The sequence below is a fragment of the Spermophilus citellus genome (genome assembly GCF_964194105.1).
Source record: "Spermophilus citellus genome assembly, chromosome: 1".
Classification (NCBI taxonomy): domain Eukaryota; kingdom Metazoa; phylum Chordata; class Mammalia; order Rodentia; family Sciuridae; genus Spermophilus; species Spermophilus citellus.
This window is the reverse complement of record NC_138182.1, coordinates 224382881-224405137: the sequence shown is the minus strand read 5'-3', so window position 1 is coordinate 224405137 and position 22257 is coordinate 224382881. Positions and strand designations below refer to the sequence as shown.

The window sequence follows — 22257 nt, the reverse complement described above, 5'->3', positions numbered from 1 at the left end:
TAATTTGTGTTTTTACGAACATAATTTATTTACAAAGAAAACACACTGACTGAAATTTTAGTGCATTATTATGACTTTCATAACAATGTATGTAAGTTGGAATAATATATTACCAACAAAAGGCAGCTTTTCCCAAGTCCAATTAGTGAATCATAAATAATGATTTCTGAATTGTCATGCTCTTACAAATCTTAGGTGAAACTAAGATTCCTTTATCATAAAAATACAAAGTAAGCAGAATATATAATAAACAAATACTTCTATATATGCACCACTGATACATGCTGTTAGCAAACAATGAGATACAGTTTTGAAAAAAAGCAAATTAATATCATATTCTTTCTGAACACTAGGGATCTTCATTTTGTGTCTAAAATTTCCCCAATGACTTAAAATAAGCAATTAAATAGAAATATAACTTACTGAAATGGTGCTTTTTGAAAAATATTAGATACAATGATATTCATATTTTGAGTATTTGTTCCTCTACTTGGCTGACATTTAGTTTATTAATATGCAACCAACAATACAATTGAAGGAAAACAGCTCAGAATATAGACCTGCTATTATGCTAAACAAGTTTCAAGTCCTGTGGGGATTTTATGAATTACCAATCAGTATGAACGTGAAGCCGCATTTATTGACTCCAGCCCTGCCCATGTACTGGTGCCTGCTGGTCCCAGCATGTATGCGCCTCAATCGAAAAAGCAAGGAATTGATTATTTGTGTGAACTAAATAAAAATGTATTATATGTATAATTTTCTGTTTGCTATTGATATGGAAAGGAAGTTAAGTGCATGTTTTCAACTCCACATTTTGATGTATTCTGCATAAATTACTTTTCAGAAATTATATTCTATGATAATCACATTTCTATCAGATCAGAATTAGTAGAATTTAAATATCTCTTAAAACAACTAAGTTTATGATATTAGACTACTTGTGTGATATAAACACCACTATATATTTTATATATAAATCAATTTTATACTAATATTTAAATCAAGTAATAAAAGAGGGTCTTTAAGCACAGAAAATAATCTATGAAACTAAGATCAACAGTTTTAATTTTTAAAAATGCTAAATAAAATCAAGTTATTTGGTCTACACTTAGAAAATTTTTCCTAAATGTGTTAAAACCAAACAATTCAATAGAAAATCAGCCTCAAGGTATTAAATTTATTAAACCAAGAGCTTTAAGTATACAACAATTGCAAAGCACTCTCACATTCTAAAATACTAATATCATTACAAGAAAATAATTTTAAGTACAAAGAAAGCTTAAGGAAACATTAATAAATAGAAAATACATAAAGAGAGTACCTTCACAAAATAAAACTGACTCTACTCATAATTCTAACAATCTGATCCTAGTCTAAACATTGGAAGAATTGATAATTTTGATCTATCAAATGTTCAATATTCTATAAAACATTCAGAATTAAAATAAAATGATCTACTCAGATTTTAAAACCAAAAATATTGGTTTCCAAAAAACAGACAGTTAATTTTCATCTCACTGTGTCAATAGTAGCTTTTCATATAACGGAAAATATAAATCACTCCAACAAAACTAGCAATGAGCTCATCAAATTCAAATGCAGTTTTCCATTTATGTATTTTTTATATTAAAGCAATAAACATGGTTCATTTATCTCCCCTTGGTTGCCACGTTTTTCTGTGCTGTTGCTATGAACTTCAGCCATTAGCTGTGCTCCAAGGTAAACTACATGAACCATCAACAAAAGTGACACCCCATCTATGGAGTTCATATTTTCTCTAGATTATCTATGCTAGTTGACAAGCTGGTAATGAAAAAAATCACACTAAGCAAATGGTTCCTCTAATAACAATAAATTTTCTATAAAATTATGAAGGGTACAAAACGTTTCCTTGCATCTATTTTGTCATGAATTCTAATTAACGCTGCAAGAACCTGAGAGTGCTGGGTCATCACAAGAAGTGCATCAAGGTTTGATTGATAATATGGTATAAGTTGGCCAATGCTGCCAAGATTTTCTTCCCTTAAATTAATGGCCATCCAACCTGCCCTAATCATACAGCCCAAATGATATTCCCCTTCTTATTTCAATTTTCTTGAGGCATGGAAAATAGGAAAGATCAGTCATTTATCTTCTAATAGCTGGATAATAGATCTATCACAATAAAACATCTGCACAAACTCAGGGGTGTGTTTTTTTGCCCATAACACTGAGGCTTTTACCAACATTAAATCAATAACTTATAAAATGGTGTCTTACCCCTACAGCTTAGCTATAAACTACCAATCTATTCATTAAGCATAATTTTATAGCTAAAATTAAAGAGAAAAAAAACCCTCACATTATCAAAAACACACAAATAGCTCGGTTTTTCAGTAGGCACTAACCTAATTTGTCTCCCTAAGAAATTGTTTCCATGAGAAATTTAAATGCTATCAAAAGGACTTCTTTAAAATTAATTTGAAAGGACAAGAAAATAAATGCCACCCTGCTTTTGAAGTATTCTAAATAAAAGATTGTCCACTTTTATGCTTTAATTGCTGAAAAACTACAGATTTTCACATTTTAAAGAAAAAAGAAAGTGTTATAAATTTAAAAAATGAATTCATAAGTAAACATTAATTTGGAAAAATAGAAAAGTATTTAGAACATGGTAATTAGAGAAGTAAGATGAAAATGATATAAGTCTTGAAATATACAAGAAAAATTATACAAATAAGCCAAATGTGGTGGTACACGCCTGTAAGCCCAGTGACCTGGGAGGCTGAGGCAGGAGGATGGTTAAGTTATGATGCCAGCCAGGCAACTTAGTGAGACCACCTGAAAATAAAAAATAAAAAGGGCCGGAGATGATCAGTATCAGAACACCCCTGGGTTCAATCCCCAACACTGAAAAAAAAAATTATATAAACAAAAATGATTAACAGTAATTAGAAATGACAAAATAGACATAAAATGTTTCCTTTTAATTTCATTGACTACAGTTATAAGGTTCCCTTTAGTGTCTTTACAAACATAAAAGACACCTTCAGACAACAGTTACCTAAATAACATTAAGTGTTCTCCCAGTTTCTCTAAACACAGAGTGATCTATTTTTAGGAAAGAATTACTCATATGACAAATACTGATCTTTTTCCAGTAAAAGGAAAAACTGTTGTATTATATTTTAATATGTTTATTGCTCAACCTTTCCTTAAAATGAAAATTATTAAAGAAAACCTTCCTTGGCCTAAGAGAAACAACAGAGGTATATCTCAAAATTAACAGAAAGTGAGGAAGTTTTTAATTCATTAACATCTTTCAAATTTATATTTACAGGAGTAACATCAATGTCGTCGCCTCGTCATCATCATCATCATCCCAAGAATTTCTTGCTGATAGAAAATGAATTCCTTCTCAAAATGTGGAAGTAAATTGGACTTGTTTCATTTGATTAGAAAATTTTTAAATTAAAACCAATGTGCAATTTTTTATTTTAAATGTCAATTCTGACATTATATTTGTGAGGGAGAGAAGAAATGTACCTGTCTTCCTTCAATGAAGTATTACATATTGACCAGAAAAAAACAAGGCATAAATACCTGTTTAAATATCAGAATATTTTCAATCTTTCTGTAATGAATTATAATCACATGAAGGGAAAAAACTATCAGAAAGCATTCTCAAAACATAATTTAAATACTAGGCTCACAGCCACAGCTGTGGGCCTGTGTGGGGAGGGAATAGGTAACCCTTGGAGGTGTGGGCCGCTGGAAATAAAAAGTCTGAAAAAGATTATTAAAAAATAAACACAAAAGACAAGAAATATATTTTTCAAAGTGGGGGCATTGGCAGGTGGAAGAGGCCTGATAGGTCTGATCCTAACAAAGGAAAAAGCCTGTGAATACTTTACTTATAGTGAAACACACCAAAGGAATTTATTGTGAGAGAGGGTTCTTCAATGCAAACCAGAATCAAGAAGCTGTTGGGAACTGGCCTGGTTGGGGACTTACCACTTGTGCAGTAATTCTTCCTTCTCCAGGCAGCTGGCACCACAAGGATAGTTAGGCATACTGGTATCTCTTTCACCCCAGGGCAGCAGGCATCTAAATCCAAAGCTATGGAACCCATAAATTCCACACTAGGCATGGAATAGGCCCCATTAACATCGGCCTACAAATGGGTGTGTCTTTCTTTTTTTTTTATTTTTTTTATTGGTTGTTCACAACATTACAAAGCTCTTGACATATCATATTTCATACATTAGATTGAAGTGGGTTATGAACTCCCAATTTTATCCCAAATGCAGATTGCAGAATCACGTCGGTTACACATCCACAATTTTACATAATGCCCTAGGATTGAACCCAGGGGTGCTTGACTACTGAGTCACATCCCCAGCCCTTTTTTATTTTTTATTTTGAGACAGTGTCTTGCTAAATTGCTTGAATTTGTGATCCTCCTGCCTCAGCCTCCTGAGCAACTAGGATTATAGGTGTGTGCCACTGACTGCTCCAGTTCTTTTTTAAATCTATTTTTTTCTTGAAGCTTTCCTTGACAGTTCATTTGCCTCACTGAATTTTCTTATTCTCCCCTTAAGTCTCTTTCCTATAGTCTGCTCTGACCTACCAGGAGTCATTTTAGTATTTTCAACCTCACAGTGTTTTTTTTTTTTTTTCCTGTTGTTTATTTTAGTTCACTCTTGTAGCAATCACTAACTCCTGTCTGCTTTGTTTTGAGTAATTTTTTTTCTGTGTTTCTAAATCTTTGAAGTTTTATGATACAAGTATAAAAATGGCTCTCTCAGAGAACTATTTGAAGTTTGGAGGTGCTCTGTTTTGAGTTATGTTTAGGCATTGATTTTGGTCTTTTTATTTTTTGGAGATATAGACTGGTAGATTTAGATTTACCAGGTACCATTACCTGATGTCAGGAGCTGCAAATAAATTATTGCTTTGAATTCCATAGCCTTGGACAGCTTAACTGCTGCATCTGGGAATCTTTCCACACTAAGGTGTAGAAAGACACACCCATTAGAATAAAAAATAAAAAAGGGCTGGGGATGTAACTCAGTAGTTAAGCACCCTGGGTTCAATCCCTGGTACCAAAAAAAAAAAAAAAAAAACCTGGGGCAGGTGGGGGTGGGAGGAGACCCCTCAGAAAGCGTGAGATAACAGGAAAAAGAAGTAAGAATGGAAAATTTAGACTACTTGAAGATACATCTCAAAATCATCTTACGACATATGCCTCCAACTGCATGCACCCTCCCCATCAAAAGCCATCTCACTGGCTTTTGAGATGGATTTCTGACAGAGAGGGTGCTCCTATACTCAAAATATTGCAAGTTACCACAAATATCAAATCACCAACCCTAGCCAAAGAAATGCCAAGACTTAAATAATAAGTACTAAAAGCAGAAAAGAAAAATCAAAACAATTCAAATGGTAAAAAGTATCCACCCCCAAAATCAAGGATAAGCAAAAGGAAACTTTACTGTAACACTCCAACACAAATTAAATACCTCAAAGAAGCATTTCTAAAGACAAGAAAAACAAATATGAATCAAAATTTTAAAAGAGAATAGAAATTATCAAAAGAAATCAGGAAAAAATGACATAGCATTTCATTTCAGTGACTAAAATCAGAAAGAAATTGAAGGGGAAAAAATGATCAAACATGAGGTCTAAATTGCAAGATGTCCCTGAGGACAAAATCAATAAATGAAAAATTATTATGGGCACTAAAAAAAAAAGAACAACAAAAACAACAACCAGGAGAATGAAATGAGATAAAAAAGAAATAAAAAGGTTTAGAGACAAAGTAGCTAAAATATAACATAAGCAAAGAAGATCTAAAACATGTAAAATTGGAATCCCTGAAGAATATAATAATTGAACACAATTAACATTTAAAATTATGTTCTTAAAAGAATAAATATTTTATCAGAATTAATATTTAAGTTCTGAGTCTACATTATGAAAGTGTTTATCTGGTACCAGGAAAAAAGTGACCCACATCAACTAACCCTAAAACACCTTACAAAATTATGTATTTCAAAGGTAAAAAGAAAATCCTCAGGGAGAGCATCTTTCTTAATATGGACACAGTCTAGGCATTTTCCTTAGATTAAAACAAGGAAAGGACACCCATCATATCCACTACTATCAGATGTTATACTGATAGAATGAATCAGTCAACATAATTATAGAAGAGTCCCAGGAATTGAAAAATGAAAGTAAAATTATCTCTATTTGCTGAAATGATTTATTCTATAGGGAAAATGAGAATAAATTAAAAAAGTAACACAAACAATAAAAAACTCAGTAAAGAAGCAGGATATAAAATTACCATTAAGAAAATCAATAGCTTTTAAATATACAAACACAATAAGTTCAAAAATTCGATGACAAAACAATTTATCATAGCAACAAAGAAATAAAACTAAAGATAAAATAACTCTAAACCAACATTTAACTCTTAGTTATTAACTCCCTTTTTACTACTCCCCATAGAGGTACATGCTAGTAACTGCGAAATAACACCTCCTCTGAATTCTGGAACTAAGCACAAAAGTAAAAATATTGTGCACACTGGGAGCCATATTTCTTACTGTTGAAGGAGAAATTACAAATTTGGAAAGGGAAGAGGATAGAAGGAACTTTGTGCTACGGTACTAGAATTAGAGGCCTTGATATTATATAATTATCAAGACAGAAGAAAAGATATGCATGTGTTTCAGTTTTTAAAAAAAGGAACTATGTAACACTTTAGTAGAATGAGTGCCTCAAAATAAATAGGCCATCAAAGCACTCAAAACTATGATACTATTGGGGCAAGGAAAAGAAAACATTATGGATAATATCATTTATCAGTTACTATCACCAAGAATATGACAATTCAACAGCCATTCAAAAAATACTGAACACATATTATGAATAAGTACTTAATATTTTCTCTTTCTACTATTTTAGAAATAAATGATCAGAAGCCAAAATAGACATTCTAATGTCACAGATTATATTCTTTACATACCCTCTTAAGCCGTTTACTTTTTAGTTGAATATTTTAATACTTTATGTCACAGTGTCAGGCCCCATGCTGAGGGTTTTATATAAAATACTCTTTCAACCAAAATAACCACCTTATAAATTATAAGAACTACAAATTTGAAACTAACACTCATGAGGCCTAGTACATAGCTATCAAATGGCAAAAAATCAGGCATGAATTTTCTAATTCAAAAAAACTGTTGTTTTTACTTGTGACAAGTCTATCCTACTTGGAGAAAACATGCATACATATAAGGAAATTTCACTCGCAGGCCATGCAACAAATTTCTTTTAGTGTACAATGAAGCAGAAATTATGGCAAACTGTACTGTCACAAGGGTTCGTTTCTTGTTTCAGTACTTAGCAAATGTCCTGCACACAAAAGACATTAAGTGGTTTTTTTTCAGTTATTAAAATTAAATAAACCACAGTATCAGTAATATTGATTTAATATCTGGGTCACAGAAGCAGATGGCATATCTGTCATATAGAAGACAAAAAGAATTCAAATTTCTCTATCTTCATTTATTGACATAATCTATTGGGGCATGATTATCTTCTACATTATATCAACTCTGCATAGAAGAAATGCAATGAAGATTTCTGCTATACTTCAAAGTAAAAGAAGTTTGCTGAATGGTCTAGGAATGAAACTCCAAGTATAATCTCCATGTATAACACAATATTATCAAAGATACACAATGAAAAACTCACTAAAAGGTTTTGAATGTTCACTATAACATATTCACTTAACTCAAAAAGAAGCAGTATTTAAGTGACTGAATTAGACAATCTAATCAAAAAGTACATCCTGTAAGGCTGTATTAAAAGTCAGGAGGCAACTACATGCTGCTCATATGTACTGGGCAAAATAGAAACAGGTTGAATATAAAAGAATACAAATACATATAGTAACAACAGTGACTATAAGAAAGCTAGAATGGCTGTATAAGAGACTTTAAAACAAGTGTTCCCAGACACAAAGAGAGACCTTTAATAATGAGAAAAGATAAAACAGTTATAAATATACATATAATTATAAACAATTATATATACACACATACAAATATCAGAGCTCATAAATGTATGAGGCAAACAATGACAGAATTAAAGAGAGACTTCAATATAGCACTTGGAATAATGAACAGAACTAGTAGGCATAACAATTAACAAAGAAAGAAAAGACTTGAACAACAATATAAACAATTAGACCTAACATTTATGAAACAATCCAGCCAAGAAAAGCAGAATACACATTCTTCTCAAACACTGAACATCTTCCAGGCTAAATCATAAAAAACAGCTACATGGGGTTAATAACCACAACAATAGATAGCTGTTCTAAACAGATATTACATGCTACCTCATGACAGCATCCTAAGATGAGCTGGCATCTTTATTCTCAATATGGAAGCCCCACTGCAGATGCTAGTAGCCCAAATCCTCCAGGGGGTCTGTTCACAGACCCCATAGATCACCCCTGTTCCTAGATCTTGCTACCATGCCACTACACACACACACACACACACACACACAAATGGGGCTGGAAAAAGGAGGAAGAGGAGAAGCATACATTCCCAAAAGATCACTATTTTAATCAGTAAGACAATCTTTAGCAGCCAATACAACAGCTTTGTACAGTTGAAAATGTTTTAATATTTTTAAAATCACACTTATAGTAAAACATCCTTTTAATTTTCAGTATCTCTTTAATACTTTTTTTTGTAATTGTAGATGGACAGCATACTTTTATTTTATTTGTTTATTTTTATGTAGTGCTAAGGATGGAATCCAGTGCCCGGCAAGTGCTAGTTACATGCTCTGCCACTAGGCTAGAACCCCCAGCCCTCTTTAATACTTGTTAATATTTTATTTTAAAACAATTATATTGTTTCCAGATGATTGAGCCTTTAAAAATCCTAACAAATAACTATGTAAAATGAAACTTCAACTTGAAAAGTAGTCAATAATTTAGCCACAGATGGAAGGTCCCCCCCAACACACATCTTGTCCTTCTGCAGACTCTATGATAAAGAAACATGTAACAAACTAAAATACTAGACACAATCCTTCTCAATACATGGAGATTTTTGTTCTTTAACTATTTGTTGTTGTTTGGTTTTGTTTTTCGTTGTTGCTGTTTTATTTTGTTTTGGGTACAGGGGATTGAACTCAGGGGCATTTGACCACTGAGCCACATCCCCAGCCCTATTTTGTATTTTATTTAGAGACAGGGTCTCATTGAGTTGCTTAGCACCTCACTTTTGCTGAGGCTGGCACTGAACTCAAGATCCTGCTGCCTCAGACTTGCAAACTGCTGGGATTACAGGTATGCACCACAGCACACCGCTATTTAACTATTTTTTAAATAGGCATGAACTACATTAATATTCATAGCATTTTGAAATCAATAAAAATAATTATATCAAATATAAAGTGGTAAACAATACTATGTAAAGAAAGCACAATTTTACTTTCATGACATTATATTACTTACCGTGCTTTTATCTTTCAAAAGTTTTTCGATTACTTCAATTAACATTTCCTTTTGCTCTGGATCAAGACTAAAATATAAAAAGAAAAGTCACATTAATTTCTCCATTTTAATTGTAGCTTTAAATGACCTCATCATTTCAAGGATGCTGAAAAAGTTTATAATGAGAGAAGATAAGCAAGAATTATTTTAAGACAAATACAAACAGGAACAAAATTAAAGTGAGATAATTTTCTCATAAATGTGTCATAATCTTTCCCTCTAAATTTGTTTCTATTAACTAAATCAGATGCCTGTGCCATTAAGAAAGTATTTAAAAAACAAATTCACTTCTTTAAAAAGTTTTTAAAACCTCAAGAAAGTAACTCCAAGTATATAAGCAACAATACATTTTTTGACTAGGGGGGAAAATAACAAGAGAGCCTACATTTTTGGGTACTTAACTGCCAAAACAAATACAAATGATTTCCAAATAAGAATTGTGCATCACCCAAGTTTACTAAAATGAATATATGCACTATAAAAACTCACCAGTTAAAACCAAGAAAAAATAAGATGCAGTGATAAGATTAACACATTTGATATAGGAAATGAATAAGCAGTGCCAAGGCACGGAGAGTAGATAGCTGAGGCTGGAAAATAAACCACAGTGTGCTGATAGACATGCTTTTAAACCATTATAATTTAATTAGCTTATATCTTATTCTACAAGTTTATGAAGAGAAAACAAAAAGAAGCATGATAAAACTGACTGACAATTAATCTAAGTCTATGAGTTAGTACTCTTTATAAATATCACGTTTATTATTAAGCATTTTAATTACCTGAACATTCAAACCTTTCAATTCTTTCAAATTCCAGCTATTTTTTCCAAGTTAAATCTTCCTTTTCCATTTTAGTTACATCTTTATTTTCTGGTACACTTATAACACAATGGCCCCTGTCCCATCAAAACCATTGTTAAAGGAGATTTATAAATCATGTGCTAACATCTCAATTACAGATGGCTTTTAATTATTTGACATGGTTGGTTTTCTTCCTCAAATATGTGAATTTTATCCATAAGTACCATGTCCTCTACTGATTTCATAGATCCAATGCACACAGCACAATACTCTAAACACAACACCAGAAACAAATGATCTCAAAAACCTTGCAGAATAAATGATATCAGAAATAATACCCAACTGTGCGTATATAGTTTTATTTAGAGTATATGTTTTCCCAGATATTGAGATACTGTATACTTTGCCAAATATCATAAACTATGGTATGGTACTATATTTGAAAATCACTACATTTTTAATAAAGTTATTAAAATTAAAAATAATAAAACAGCTCTGGAAAAGAATCAGACTTCAAAAAATAAATAGCAGGAACAAAGATGTAAGGAAAAAAAATAAAGTGAATTTTAAGAATAATAAGAAAGATTCTACTCTATAATGGATAAAATCTTGATTTCCTAATAATACATGCATACACACATGGACTATATAAATGAGAATTCAAATACTAATTATTTTCAAGTTACAAAATCTAGAAATTATCACAAATACAAAGTTGCATGGGGTCCCCAAATAAAATTAAAGATAGGTAAAAAATGTTTATAGGTGAAAAAACATAGCCAGTAAATTTGTTTGCTGTGAGGACAGGCCAGTCATAAGAGTGAATAAAATAAGCCTTTGGGGTCTATAACAATCCATTTAATACTACAGATCTCCGTTATTAACAAAGCACCTACCTGTACAGTTTCTGTATTGCATGGGCTGCATTCTTCCTAACATATGGTGATAAGTCAGCAGAAGCTTCCTTAATAGCAAGCATCATGATAGGAACAATAATAGGCACTCTAATACTTGACAGAACTCTTAAAGCGCTTGCACGGATTAGTTGGTTTGGGTCCTGAAAATAGTGCCAAAAGTATTTATCAAAATTTCAAAGTTTACAATTTTCCAAAGACATCTTTATGACATAGTTAACACACACTTATAGGGTGTAATAAATGTGACAATCATAAAAGAAAGCCACTTATTTAAAAATGCACAACCAGTATATGGAAATGGGTAAAAAAAAGAAGAAAACATTTATTTTTCTTAACACTGTTTTAAAGAAAAGAAAGTTATAATTGTACTTGATATCACTAAATGTGCTGGGGTTTTAACATTTCAGAAGAAAATGCTATACAACATAAATTTTATCTTTAAAAATGTCTTATTTCCCCTATTTACATACTTTCACAACTACTTGGTATAGTAATAAACAGCTCTTTGATTTATGAAAATGATTATATTGATTTATGAAAATGATTATATTGAACCCAAACATGCAGAAGCTAGAACATACATGGCCAGGTTCCACTTTCTTATATATATTTTATAAGGGTACTGAATAAGCACTTCTGGGAGGCCTTTTAACTCTTTCAACACACTACTGGGCTATTTAGTGGATTATTACTTAGCTTCTTTAAATGACACACCTTCAACTGTATAAAACCTTATAGCTATTGCCTGCTCACTCCATCATTTACCTTCAGAGCTCGCTGAAAAGTGCTTATGGACAAGAGTGCCAGATCCTGCTGCTCTTCAGCATATCGGACCAGATACACATACACCAACTTCTTGATCTGTTAAAAAAAAAAAAAAATTACTCCTAGCCAGAAGAGTGAAAAATATAAAACTCAATATTTTCTATACTAAAATCCATTCTTAATTTTCTTCAAGTAAATAACTGAACCTGGTCACAGCTTGGTTGTAAAATAAAGATAATATTTTGTGACATAATGAATGGTGACAGAAAAAGCTTGTGAAGTAAGCCTTTTAATAATACAATCCAGAACAGCAACATCTTATCAAGGTGTCCCTTCCTCTCAAAGGAAATTTTAAATCCCTGAACAAAATTCATATAAGAATGTTCAAATATTAACTGACCTGCAAAAATATTTCAAAGTCAAAGATAAAAATAAGAGAAAAAAACTTGGCCTCTGTCTACTATCTAGTATGGGAGTTTATTTCTTCATTTATCAAAATAAAGGTGCTGAAGCCCCAAGTCTTTTTATAGCAAGAATCACTTCCAATATACATGATATTTTTGGTTCAGTAAGAATAATAAGTGAATAATACCAATAATTTAATGAAATAAAAATCCCAAATAGTCTAGACATATGTTCTGGATATATTTTAAAGACATTTTTTAATCACTAAGTTTCTAACAAAATTATCAACAGAAAAAAATAAATTTTAAAAAATTAAGTTAAAAATCCACCAACATTGCTAATAATAATTCCCTTCTCAAATATCCTCAGATCCCACTTCCTGATTACCTTTCTTATGCATCAGCATAGTACATACATAAAAGTTGATGGAATATTCAAAGAACATAAGAAATGGGGAGGAAAAGCTGGAACTAGCAGGAAAGGAGAAATGGTGTTGTACTTAGTTATAGCTCATATCATCTTAACCAATCTAAACTACTTTAAAGAAACTGCCACGTCCTTCTTCTTTCATACCCCAATTTATTCTCCCCCAATCCCTCTCTCAGTGCTGGGGATTGAGCCTAGAAAACTACCACTGAGCTAGACCCCCAGCCCCAATTTCTCTTGACAAAGCACAGTCTTCAGTTCCTTCACCATGCTGTTTGTTCCTCCTTAAACTCACATCAATTTCTTTCTATTTCTTTCAGTGTGGAACTCTGAACTACAAATGAGTTAAGTAGAACAAAATACCTAAATAAGACCTTGTTCCAGATGAGATGTTTCCAGCGATTAGCTCATTCTTGATTAAAACTATTCACCTTATCCAAATATACTGCTGACTTAAATCAAACTGTATTGTGGGATTTATTTTTTAATTTCTCTCAAGTGAAGGGCAAATTGTATATTTATGTATAGAAGTTTTCAGCATCTGAGATTTAACTCTTCATGGCACTTTAAGATCATTTCAGGTCTTAATTTAATAATCCAACCTATTTTACCACTCTTCACAATTTCATAAGCCCAAGTAAAAACTTACTAAGTATACTATCTACATCCTCATAATTAAGATAAAAATACTAAACACAACTATTTTAAGTTGATATTAAACCATTCATCTATATCACATAGGCAAGATTATAAATGACACTGACAAAAAACTTATTTCCAATTATTCTTCAGTGTTAAATAGCTCCACAAACTCTTCAGCCCTTAACCCAGTATTCAATACAATGTATAATACACCCCAAACTTTCATTATAGTCAAACAGAAAGTTCCCAAATATAATTTGTACTTTTAGTCTTACATTTCACTCAAGTTATTCCTTGAGTTATCCCCCCACCCAAATTCCACTTACTAAAAGAGCAAATTTAAATAAAATGACAATATACAAACAATAAATTACAGTGCACCCATGTAACAGTCACCATACAGAATAAAGTTAACCTGTATTTGACAATGTAAAATGTAAAACAATATACATTGTAAATCTCGTTTTTGTACTTAAAAAAAGATGTATACACACTATATACTTTCCAATCTAAAATACACTATTTTTATAAGATGTACCATTACTTTGTGAACCACAAAGAAAGGAAAAATAACAACAAAAACTCTGACCATTATAAGTCTTCATGAGTTGTTAAGATAAATCTCATTGCCAAAACTTCAAAATAGAAAATGCTTCAGAAAGGACATAATATGGTAATAATAACAAATATAGATAATGCTAACTGTTCTAAATGTTTCATTTTATATTCCAGTTATTTATTTTACAAGTGAGGAAACTAAAGCACAGAAATGTTAAGTAACTTGACCAAGATATCACATCTGTTATAGAGCCAGGATTCAAACCAAGTCAGCAAAAAAGCCAAGACACCTGTAGAGTAAAAGGTTAACAGTGACTGTCTTTGAGTGATGGTATTAACCAGTGACTTTTACTATTTACATTTTTCCATGTTATTTAATTTTTACAAGAAATATTAATTAATTTGATGTTCAGATAAAACAGTAAGGACATTTTCATTTTAGGAATGAATCTCATCTTTCTAGGTGTCCTCCAACACAAAACAACAGCACTTTCTTAGATTTTTTTTTTTCAAGGGGGAGGGTGGTACCAGGGATTGAATCCCAGGGCACTTAACCACTGAGCCACATCCGCAGCCTTTTTTATTTTTTATTTTGAGATAAGGTCAAGCTATATTATCTAGAGCCTCACTAAATTGCTGAGGCTGGCTTTGAACTTGTGATTCTCCTACCTCAGCATCCTTAGCTGCTGGAATTACCAGTATGTGCCACCAAACCTGTCTCTGATTTTAACAATATTTTACACTCCTTCCTTTAAACTGATAGTAATTTCCCACATTCCTAGGAAAAGGCAGCTTTTTCTGCAGCCTTGGCAATGTATATAGCCACCATAACCATTTTTAACCTGTTCAAGAGATCAACAAAAAGTCACCTGAATAATCAAGCTTTTTCAAATCAATCCACCTATAACAGTATAAAACACTGTTCCTTTAAATGACCATAAGTGATCTTACACAGGAATATAAAAAAATAAGTCTTCAAAATTAGGTAATATTGGTGAAAACAATGAGAAGCAAATGATCCAAACTGTATCTAATGTTTTAGATTAGAGGAAGTAAAAATAAAAATTTCAAAATTCTTAGGACCGTAATTGTAGAAGCATTTCTCTAATTGAGGATGGATAACTTTATCTCCAACTAGATTTTAAATAGCTCAATAATTTGGGTGGGGGGGATAGCAAATTTGAAACATCAAATTAACATATAAGATATATTTAATTTCTCAGCTCCACAGGCATAAACGTGCAGTTATTTAGTACAGCAAGCTCTCCTTACTCAACCATTCATCACTAGGACCTATCACATTGACAGGCATATAGTAATCGCTCAGTCATTATCAGCTGAATTGCACCCCAGATCAATGAGAGACTTTAAAAAAAAATTAGACTTTCCCATTAGATGGTTTCATCTAGGATCTAACTTCTTCTCAATGGTTATAAGACACTGAATGGCAATGTCTCCAAGGCTGTCAACATACTACATGGAAACCATAGATATTAGGAAGATTGCTCCCAAGGTCTTCAATGTGTTTGTTTTCATTGTTGTTGTTGCTTGTTTTTAATAATCATTTAAAATATTCTTTCTTCTTACCAATTATATCCAGATTTCACTCTACAATTCTCTGGAAAATTTTAAAGAAAAATGACCCAATCTCCTTGTGAGTTATTTCTCAAAAACACCTTTATTTATCAACTATACAGCCAGCTTTAAAATGATGCTATGAACTCCAGAATATATCTACAAGTTTATAAAGGCACCACTGAAACATTCAGAACCACAGCTGAGTTAGCAGGCACTGCCATAATTATTCACTATTGGAGAAGGATTTCTGTGACTGTTATGGCAAAAAGCATAACAATATTAAATCACAGAAGGTTGCAAAACACTAAATTTGTTCTAGTTCTGTTATAAGAATCAATCAATATTGACCACAAGAGGCCTGTGCACTCACTGGCTGCAGGTGTGCAGAGAAAGCCTACTTTCCCTGAAACCATTCTGTGACCAGAAATGGGAGTAGTTAAGGCTCCGTGACTACACCATTCTCTGATCAGTTACTTTCATTCAATGTTACAACACTCTTTGCTGTAAAGCTAATCATAGCAGAGCCCCAGTAGTCTGGAAGAACAAAGGCAGATCTGTTTAATTAGATTATCAATACTAGTACATCAAACTTCATGAGTTATTGACTAAACCTTTGATTATTTTTGTACTATAACCACTGATTGCTTACTAAGTTGTTTTTGGTATCATTTGACATCTAATGGCAGATGACGTATACTACAGCTCACCTGTGCATGGAAAGCAGCATGTACTTGTAAAAATGAAATTTTGTACTTGATAGCAAGAATACATTAATCAATTCTCTGAATACAAATTTAAGAAGCTCCTGTCAGTTTTTATACAATATGAGAAAATCAGGCATGTTTGAAAAAAATAACAAGGTATTTAAGAAACAAAAGAAATCTAAAACAAATAGGCCAATAACTATGTTTATATTGGCATTTTTGTTATAAAACTAATAGGGAGGACTGGGATTGAGGCTCAGTGGTAGAGCACTTACCTAGCATATATGAGGCATTGAGTTCAATTTTCAGTGCCACACAAAATAAAAAATAAAGGCCCATCAACAACTAAAAAATAAAATAATAGGAAGCACACCAAAATCTGATTTTAAAGGAAAAAATGAACAAAGAGAAAAATCGTACTACTTGATGAGTATAAACAGCTTTGAATGAATAATAATTAGTACTGAATGTTCTAGTTCAGAAGGAACTATTGATTTACCACTATTTTCCACAGACTTGATAACTTCTATCTATATCTAAAACATAGTAAGTATACCAATAGCCAAATGTTTTCCAAAGAATAGCTAATACCAAATGCTGATAAGGGGTCAAAGACACTTAGAAAAGAAAGTAGCCACCAAATAGGAAGGATGGCACTGAAAGGGGTTCTGAAGCCAGCCTACCTAGCTTTGGAAACTGACTGCCACGTACTTGCTGTGTGACCCTGATCAGGACATTAACCCTCTTCTACCTTATCTTCATATGTATAATATAGACAGTAACAGAACCAAGCTTCACAGGGTTATTTGTGAGGATAAAATGAGTTCATCTATGTAAAATATTAAGGACATAGCACAGACAGCATTTTTTTGGACATGTTAGCAACCATTATTACTGCTATGACTGTTCCAAATAACATTAAGTCCAGTCTCACCTATGCCTCATGATTTTCCTAAGTCAAATCTTGTTGTTTCCAGATATTTGCACTTTCTTATATCAGAAGACATAATACTAGTATACATATCAAATTAGAAGCTCAGATAGCATGACCATAAGACATCAAAGAGAAAGAGCTACATGAGTCCCCCTTTCACGACTTTCCATTTGAACTAAATGAATAATAGGTGAAACACAAGTAGACAAACCAATGGACAAACCAGTCTTTGTATATTTGTACAAATAATATGATTTAAATTGAACATCTGTTTTCTTTATGGAAGTGTAGAATTTGGGCACAAACCAGGCTGATAATGCTTACATGAACAGATCCAAATAAAAATTGGACAGTAAGTCTCTAATGAAGTTTCCTAGTAGGTAACATTTCACATCTTTGTCACAATATGCTGGAGACATTAAGCATGCACTGGGTAATTCCACTAGGAAAGGACTCTTGGAAACTTACATCTGGTTTCTTGCAGATTTTGCCCCATGTACTTGTTTGTTTGTATTCCTGAGTCTACTGTGTTTTTACTTTAATAAATCATAGCCATGAGTATGACTATATTCTGAGTCTAGTGAATCCTCCTAGTGAACCACCCAATCTGTGGTTGATCTTGGGAAACCCCAAAGACAGGGATGATGAGCCTAAATATAATAGTTAAAATGGCTGAACCTCAGAACAAAACATGAAAAATCTTTATGATATTAGGCTAGGCAAAGATTTCTTAAATAGATCACTAAAAGTCTGAAATATAATTGAAAAAATACAGATAAAATGGATTTTATCCAAATCAAATATCTGATTCTTTCAAAGACATTAAGAAAACTAAAAAGAAAGCAGGAGAGAATAATAATAATAAATAATCATCTACATAGCAAAAGGGTTATGTAAGAATTTATAAAGAACTTTCAAACCTTAATAAGACCAAAAAAATTTAAAGCAGGCTAAAGATGTGGAAAAAAATTTAAAGAAAATATGACTGACCAATAAGATAATGAAAAAATGTCCAACATCACTAAATGTTAGGAAAAAGCAATTAAAGCCACAATGAAATACCACTACACACCCACCAAAATGGCTACAGTTAAAAAGTCTAATAAGGCTGGGGTTGTGGCTCAGTGGTATAGCACTTGCCTAGGACATGTGAGGCACTGGATTTGATCCTCAGTACCATATATAAATAAAGAAAAATAAAGGTATTGTGTCCACCTACAATTAAAAAAAAAAGTATAAGATCAAATGTTAGTGAAGATATGAACCAACTAAAACTCACATACATTAGTGATAAAAATGCAAATGGCACAGCCACTTTATAAAACTATATGGCACTATTTTTGAAAAGTACATACACTTCCCAGCCAATGCAACAATTCTATTCTATTATATTTACTCAAGAAAAATTGAAACAAATGCTCATACATAATAGTTTTATTCAATCCAAACATCCTCAAACAGGTAATTCTTAAAATTATGCAATATTTATATTATGACAATAAAATGTGAATACATGAAACAATACAGATGGATCTCACAGTTTCTTAAGTAAAAAAAAATAATAATAATGTCAAACCCAAGAAATTCCACACTGTATAATTCAATTACTAAGAAAGTTTAAAAATGTCAAAACTGTAGTGAAAGCAGATCAGTAGTTGCAAGGAGACACCATATAAAAGTTTTAACTTTAAAGTAGATCACAGTCCTAATATAAAGCTAAAAATAACTCTTAGAACTAATGAGTGAAAATCTTTTTGACCTTGGATTAAAAACTGGTTTCTTAGACAAGACAACTAAAGGAAAAATAGATAAACTAAGATTTTGTTGGCAAGTGTGCCACCAAAAATTTAGATGCTAAATACCTTCACAAAAGAAACAACAAAAAACAAACAAAGGCAAAATGTGGCCACACAATGTATGGAAAATAAAATCAAAATCACAAAATCCTCCTGAAGTCTCCATTCCATGCTCCTCACACACACTCACTCTTTCAAACTGACACCATAACCATGGTCTCCTCACTCAGAATGCTCCTATTTGTTCATTTGGTTTTTTTTTTTTTTTTATCTGTCATTAAAATACCAAACAAGTAGCAGCAGTAACACATTTTAAATTTTATGGGAGAAAAATCTCTAAAGCTTTAAGTGGAGCAAATTCTATCAATTATCCAGACCTTTTTTATACACAGATGGAAGGTGGTTATAACTTTAAAGCTAGATTGCATCAGTACAGTCTATGAAAAAAATAGTATTTTACTGGGTGGAACACACAAATTCAATAAATCCAAATAATATGTACTGAGTGCTTGGTACATGTCATGAGTAGTAAGAGAATCTTGGGAAATATTCCTGGGCTTAGTCCTAGAAATGTCAAAAAGCTCCAAATCATTTAGGTCTGAGAATTCTTGATTAGGAATAGGGGGGGAAAATTAAGTCCCTAGAGCAAAATGTAAACTAAACTGACCTCTAGGAATTGGTGAAAATACAGCAAGTTACAGTCATTCACTCAGGAGAATCAAGCTCAATTTTATTTTTCACATTTGCCACCAAAAAGTCAAAGCTAATTTTATATCTACTTTTTATCCTACTTTACCTAAATTTAATATTATAGACACTTTAAATGTAACAAAAATCCAGTGATATTTAAATATACTTGTGACATTTCAAAGTAACTGAAAAGCATATGGTCCCTATATAACAAAAGGAATCATGAAAATCATGGATCAAAAGAGTACCTCAATATTTTTACTGGCCACATTCTTCACAACAGCAGGGAACAGTTCAGATGCATTTTTCCCTTTTGCAATCATCTGAAAATAAAAGAAGAATATGAGGTCAAAAATTCCTTTTAAGAATAAACAATATTTGTGCAATAATATAAATTCACAAATATATTAGATACATTAAAGAAGAAATACAGAGTAATTTAAGACAAATATGAAAATATATACAATATTGTTCTCTGGCTAATTGTGTTATAAATACTTCTTAAAATATTCATGAAGTTCTTTATATTTCTAGTTCTTACATTGAAGATTCATGCATCTGCAGTGGAAGTAAGAGATAAAGTTTAGTTTGAATCCGTGACTTTCTTATCATAGGTTTCTCTACTTCTCCAACCATCACCTTTTCAAGTTCTCTTCATTAAATCCTCTTCCTTTGCCCACTGAAGTCCCATGCATCACCATCTTTTCCAATCTCTGAAATTCCCTAGACTTCTCATGACTCTTACCTCTCTATATGAGGATCCTTCCCCAAAACTCTAGCACAAATTCTGAGCTCAAGTTCTATATCTCTAACTAGACATGATTAGATGCGTCTCATCCCAAAGTTCCTATGCCTAAAACCAATCTCATTTTTCAAGATAAAATGACATTCCATGGCAGAATTTCCTTTTTCCATCAATTCTCCCAGATGACAGAAACCACAGAATTATGCTGGTCTCTTCTCCCAACTACAAAGTAACTAGGTCCTATTGTTACTTCTTATTACACTCATATTAAAACCTTTCCACTGCCACTATCCTAGAACAGAATGAGATCACCTAACAGAGGAGTTTTCAATAGTCCCCCTTCAATCCATAATGTACATCATTCTTAATATTCTATGCTGGGGGCTAGGGGTATAACTCAGTGGTAGAGAACATGCCTAGTATATAGGAGGCCCTCAGTTGGATCTTCAGCACTGCCAAAGGGAAAAAAAAAATACTTTCCACGTGTCAGCCCTCCCTCAAAGACTACAAAAGCTGCTTAGGGTCAAATTATTTTACTTAATATACAAATACCCTCACAATTTGCACTAACATCCCTTCCTAAGCTCCTTGAGCTAATGTTCTGTATCAGTGCTATTACCTAAGTAAACTGATCTTTTTGTCAGAACACTAGCTATGATTTCACTCATATCACATTTCAACCAATTCATTTTACTTTTCTAAGTCCTACCCTTCTATCTAAAGTATAAAATATACTCCATGTCCCCTGCTAATGCCATTTCCTTAACAACTTATGTAAGGTCCAATCCTAATTTCCTCTAGACAGTTTTAACCTATAATTTTCATTTAGAATTACCTATGTGCTAGCTTACATTTACATTTATTTTAGTTTTATATCTACCTGTACTCCCATTTCCTTCTCTCATTCTCGAAATTTATCTTTTATGACTTTAAATAGCCCAAACTTTACTAAACCCAAAATAAAGTCCAAACTATAAAGGGGAATTCTTTATGAATTACACACTATATCTATCAACTACCTTAAAAAGAAGGAATTACCTTTATTAATTTATGATAAGTGTTTTATAAATACTATATATAAACATACATATATAATCCCATTAAGCATTATAATCCCATTAAGATTTTTCATGAGACTTTTCTAAAATGATAGCTTCGTAATACTCTTTTTATATTGTTTCCTTATTTGTGATATTCTTTTCACCTGAGTATTTTGTGAACCTACTAAGCATTGCAAGAGGTTCACAAAATAACTTCAGGAAAAACATCTTTATATGATTTGTATACCTCTCTCAATTTCTTTTTCTGTAAAATAAGAAGAGTGAAGGATTAAATGCTCTCTGGAGTTCTTTCCATTCAGTCTTTCAATGATAACCTCATCAGAAACTTTGGCCAACTTTATTCTGCAGAATGCTATTCAAAAATATGTTAATATATGGAGGGGGGACCCTATCATTAAATACAAATATTTGCTGAGAGTATACAGTATACCAGGAACTATGCTAGGTCTTGGGGACACAATCACGAATACAAAGTCCTCACCCATGTGGCCCTTACCTTCTTCTAGCAGGAGTGAGGGTCAATAAACAAGTAGATATAAAACATGAGATGGAAATATTGGATATTCAAATATACACTGAAGACAAATATTGGATACTTCAACACATTTACGAGTAGAAAGACATCAGAGGCACTATAAGAGAAATGGGAAGTGCTAAGGTGGGAG

The 22257-nt window shown here is 32.2% G+C and overlaps 1 protein-coding gene across 3 annotated transcripts in view; it reads right to left on the bottom strand.

Annotated features, from left to right (window-relative positions):
* Positions 1–22257, bottom strand: part of AP3B1 (adaptor related protein complex 3 subunit beta 1) — a 263662-nt gene that overhangs the window by 177660 nt on the left and 63745 nt on the right. For all 3 annotated transcript variants that reach the window (XM_081280210.1, XM_081280208.1, XM_081280209.1), the window contains exons 3-6: positions 20035–20109; positions 12054–12149; positions 11268–11428; positions 9530–9596 (exon numbers count right to left, since the gene is read on the bottom strand). In XM_081280210.1, the coding sequence (XP_081136336.1) occupies positions 9530–9596; positions 11268–11428; positions 12054–12149; positions 20035–20109 (399 nt within the window). The remainder of the gene's footprint in view (positions 1–9529; positions 9597–11267; positions 11429–12053; positions 12150–20034; positions 20110–22257) is intronic.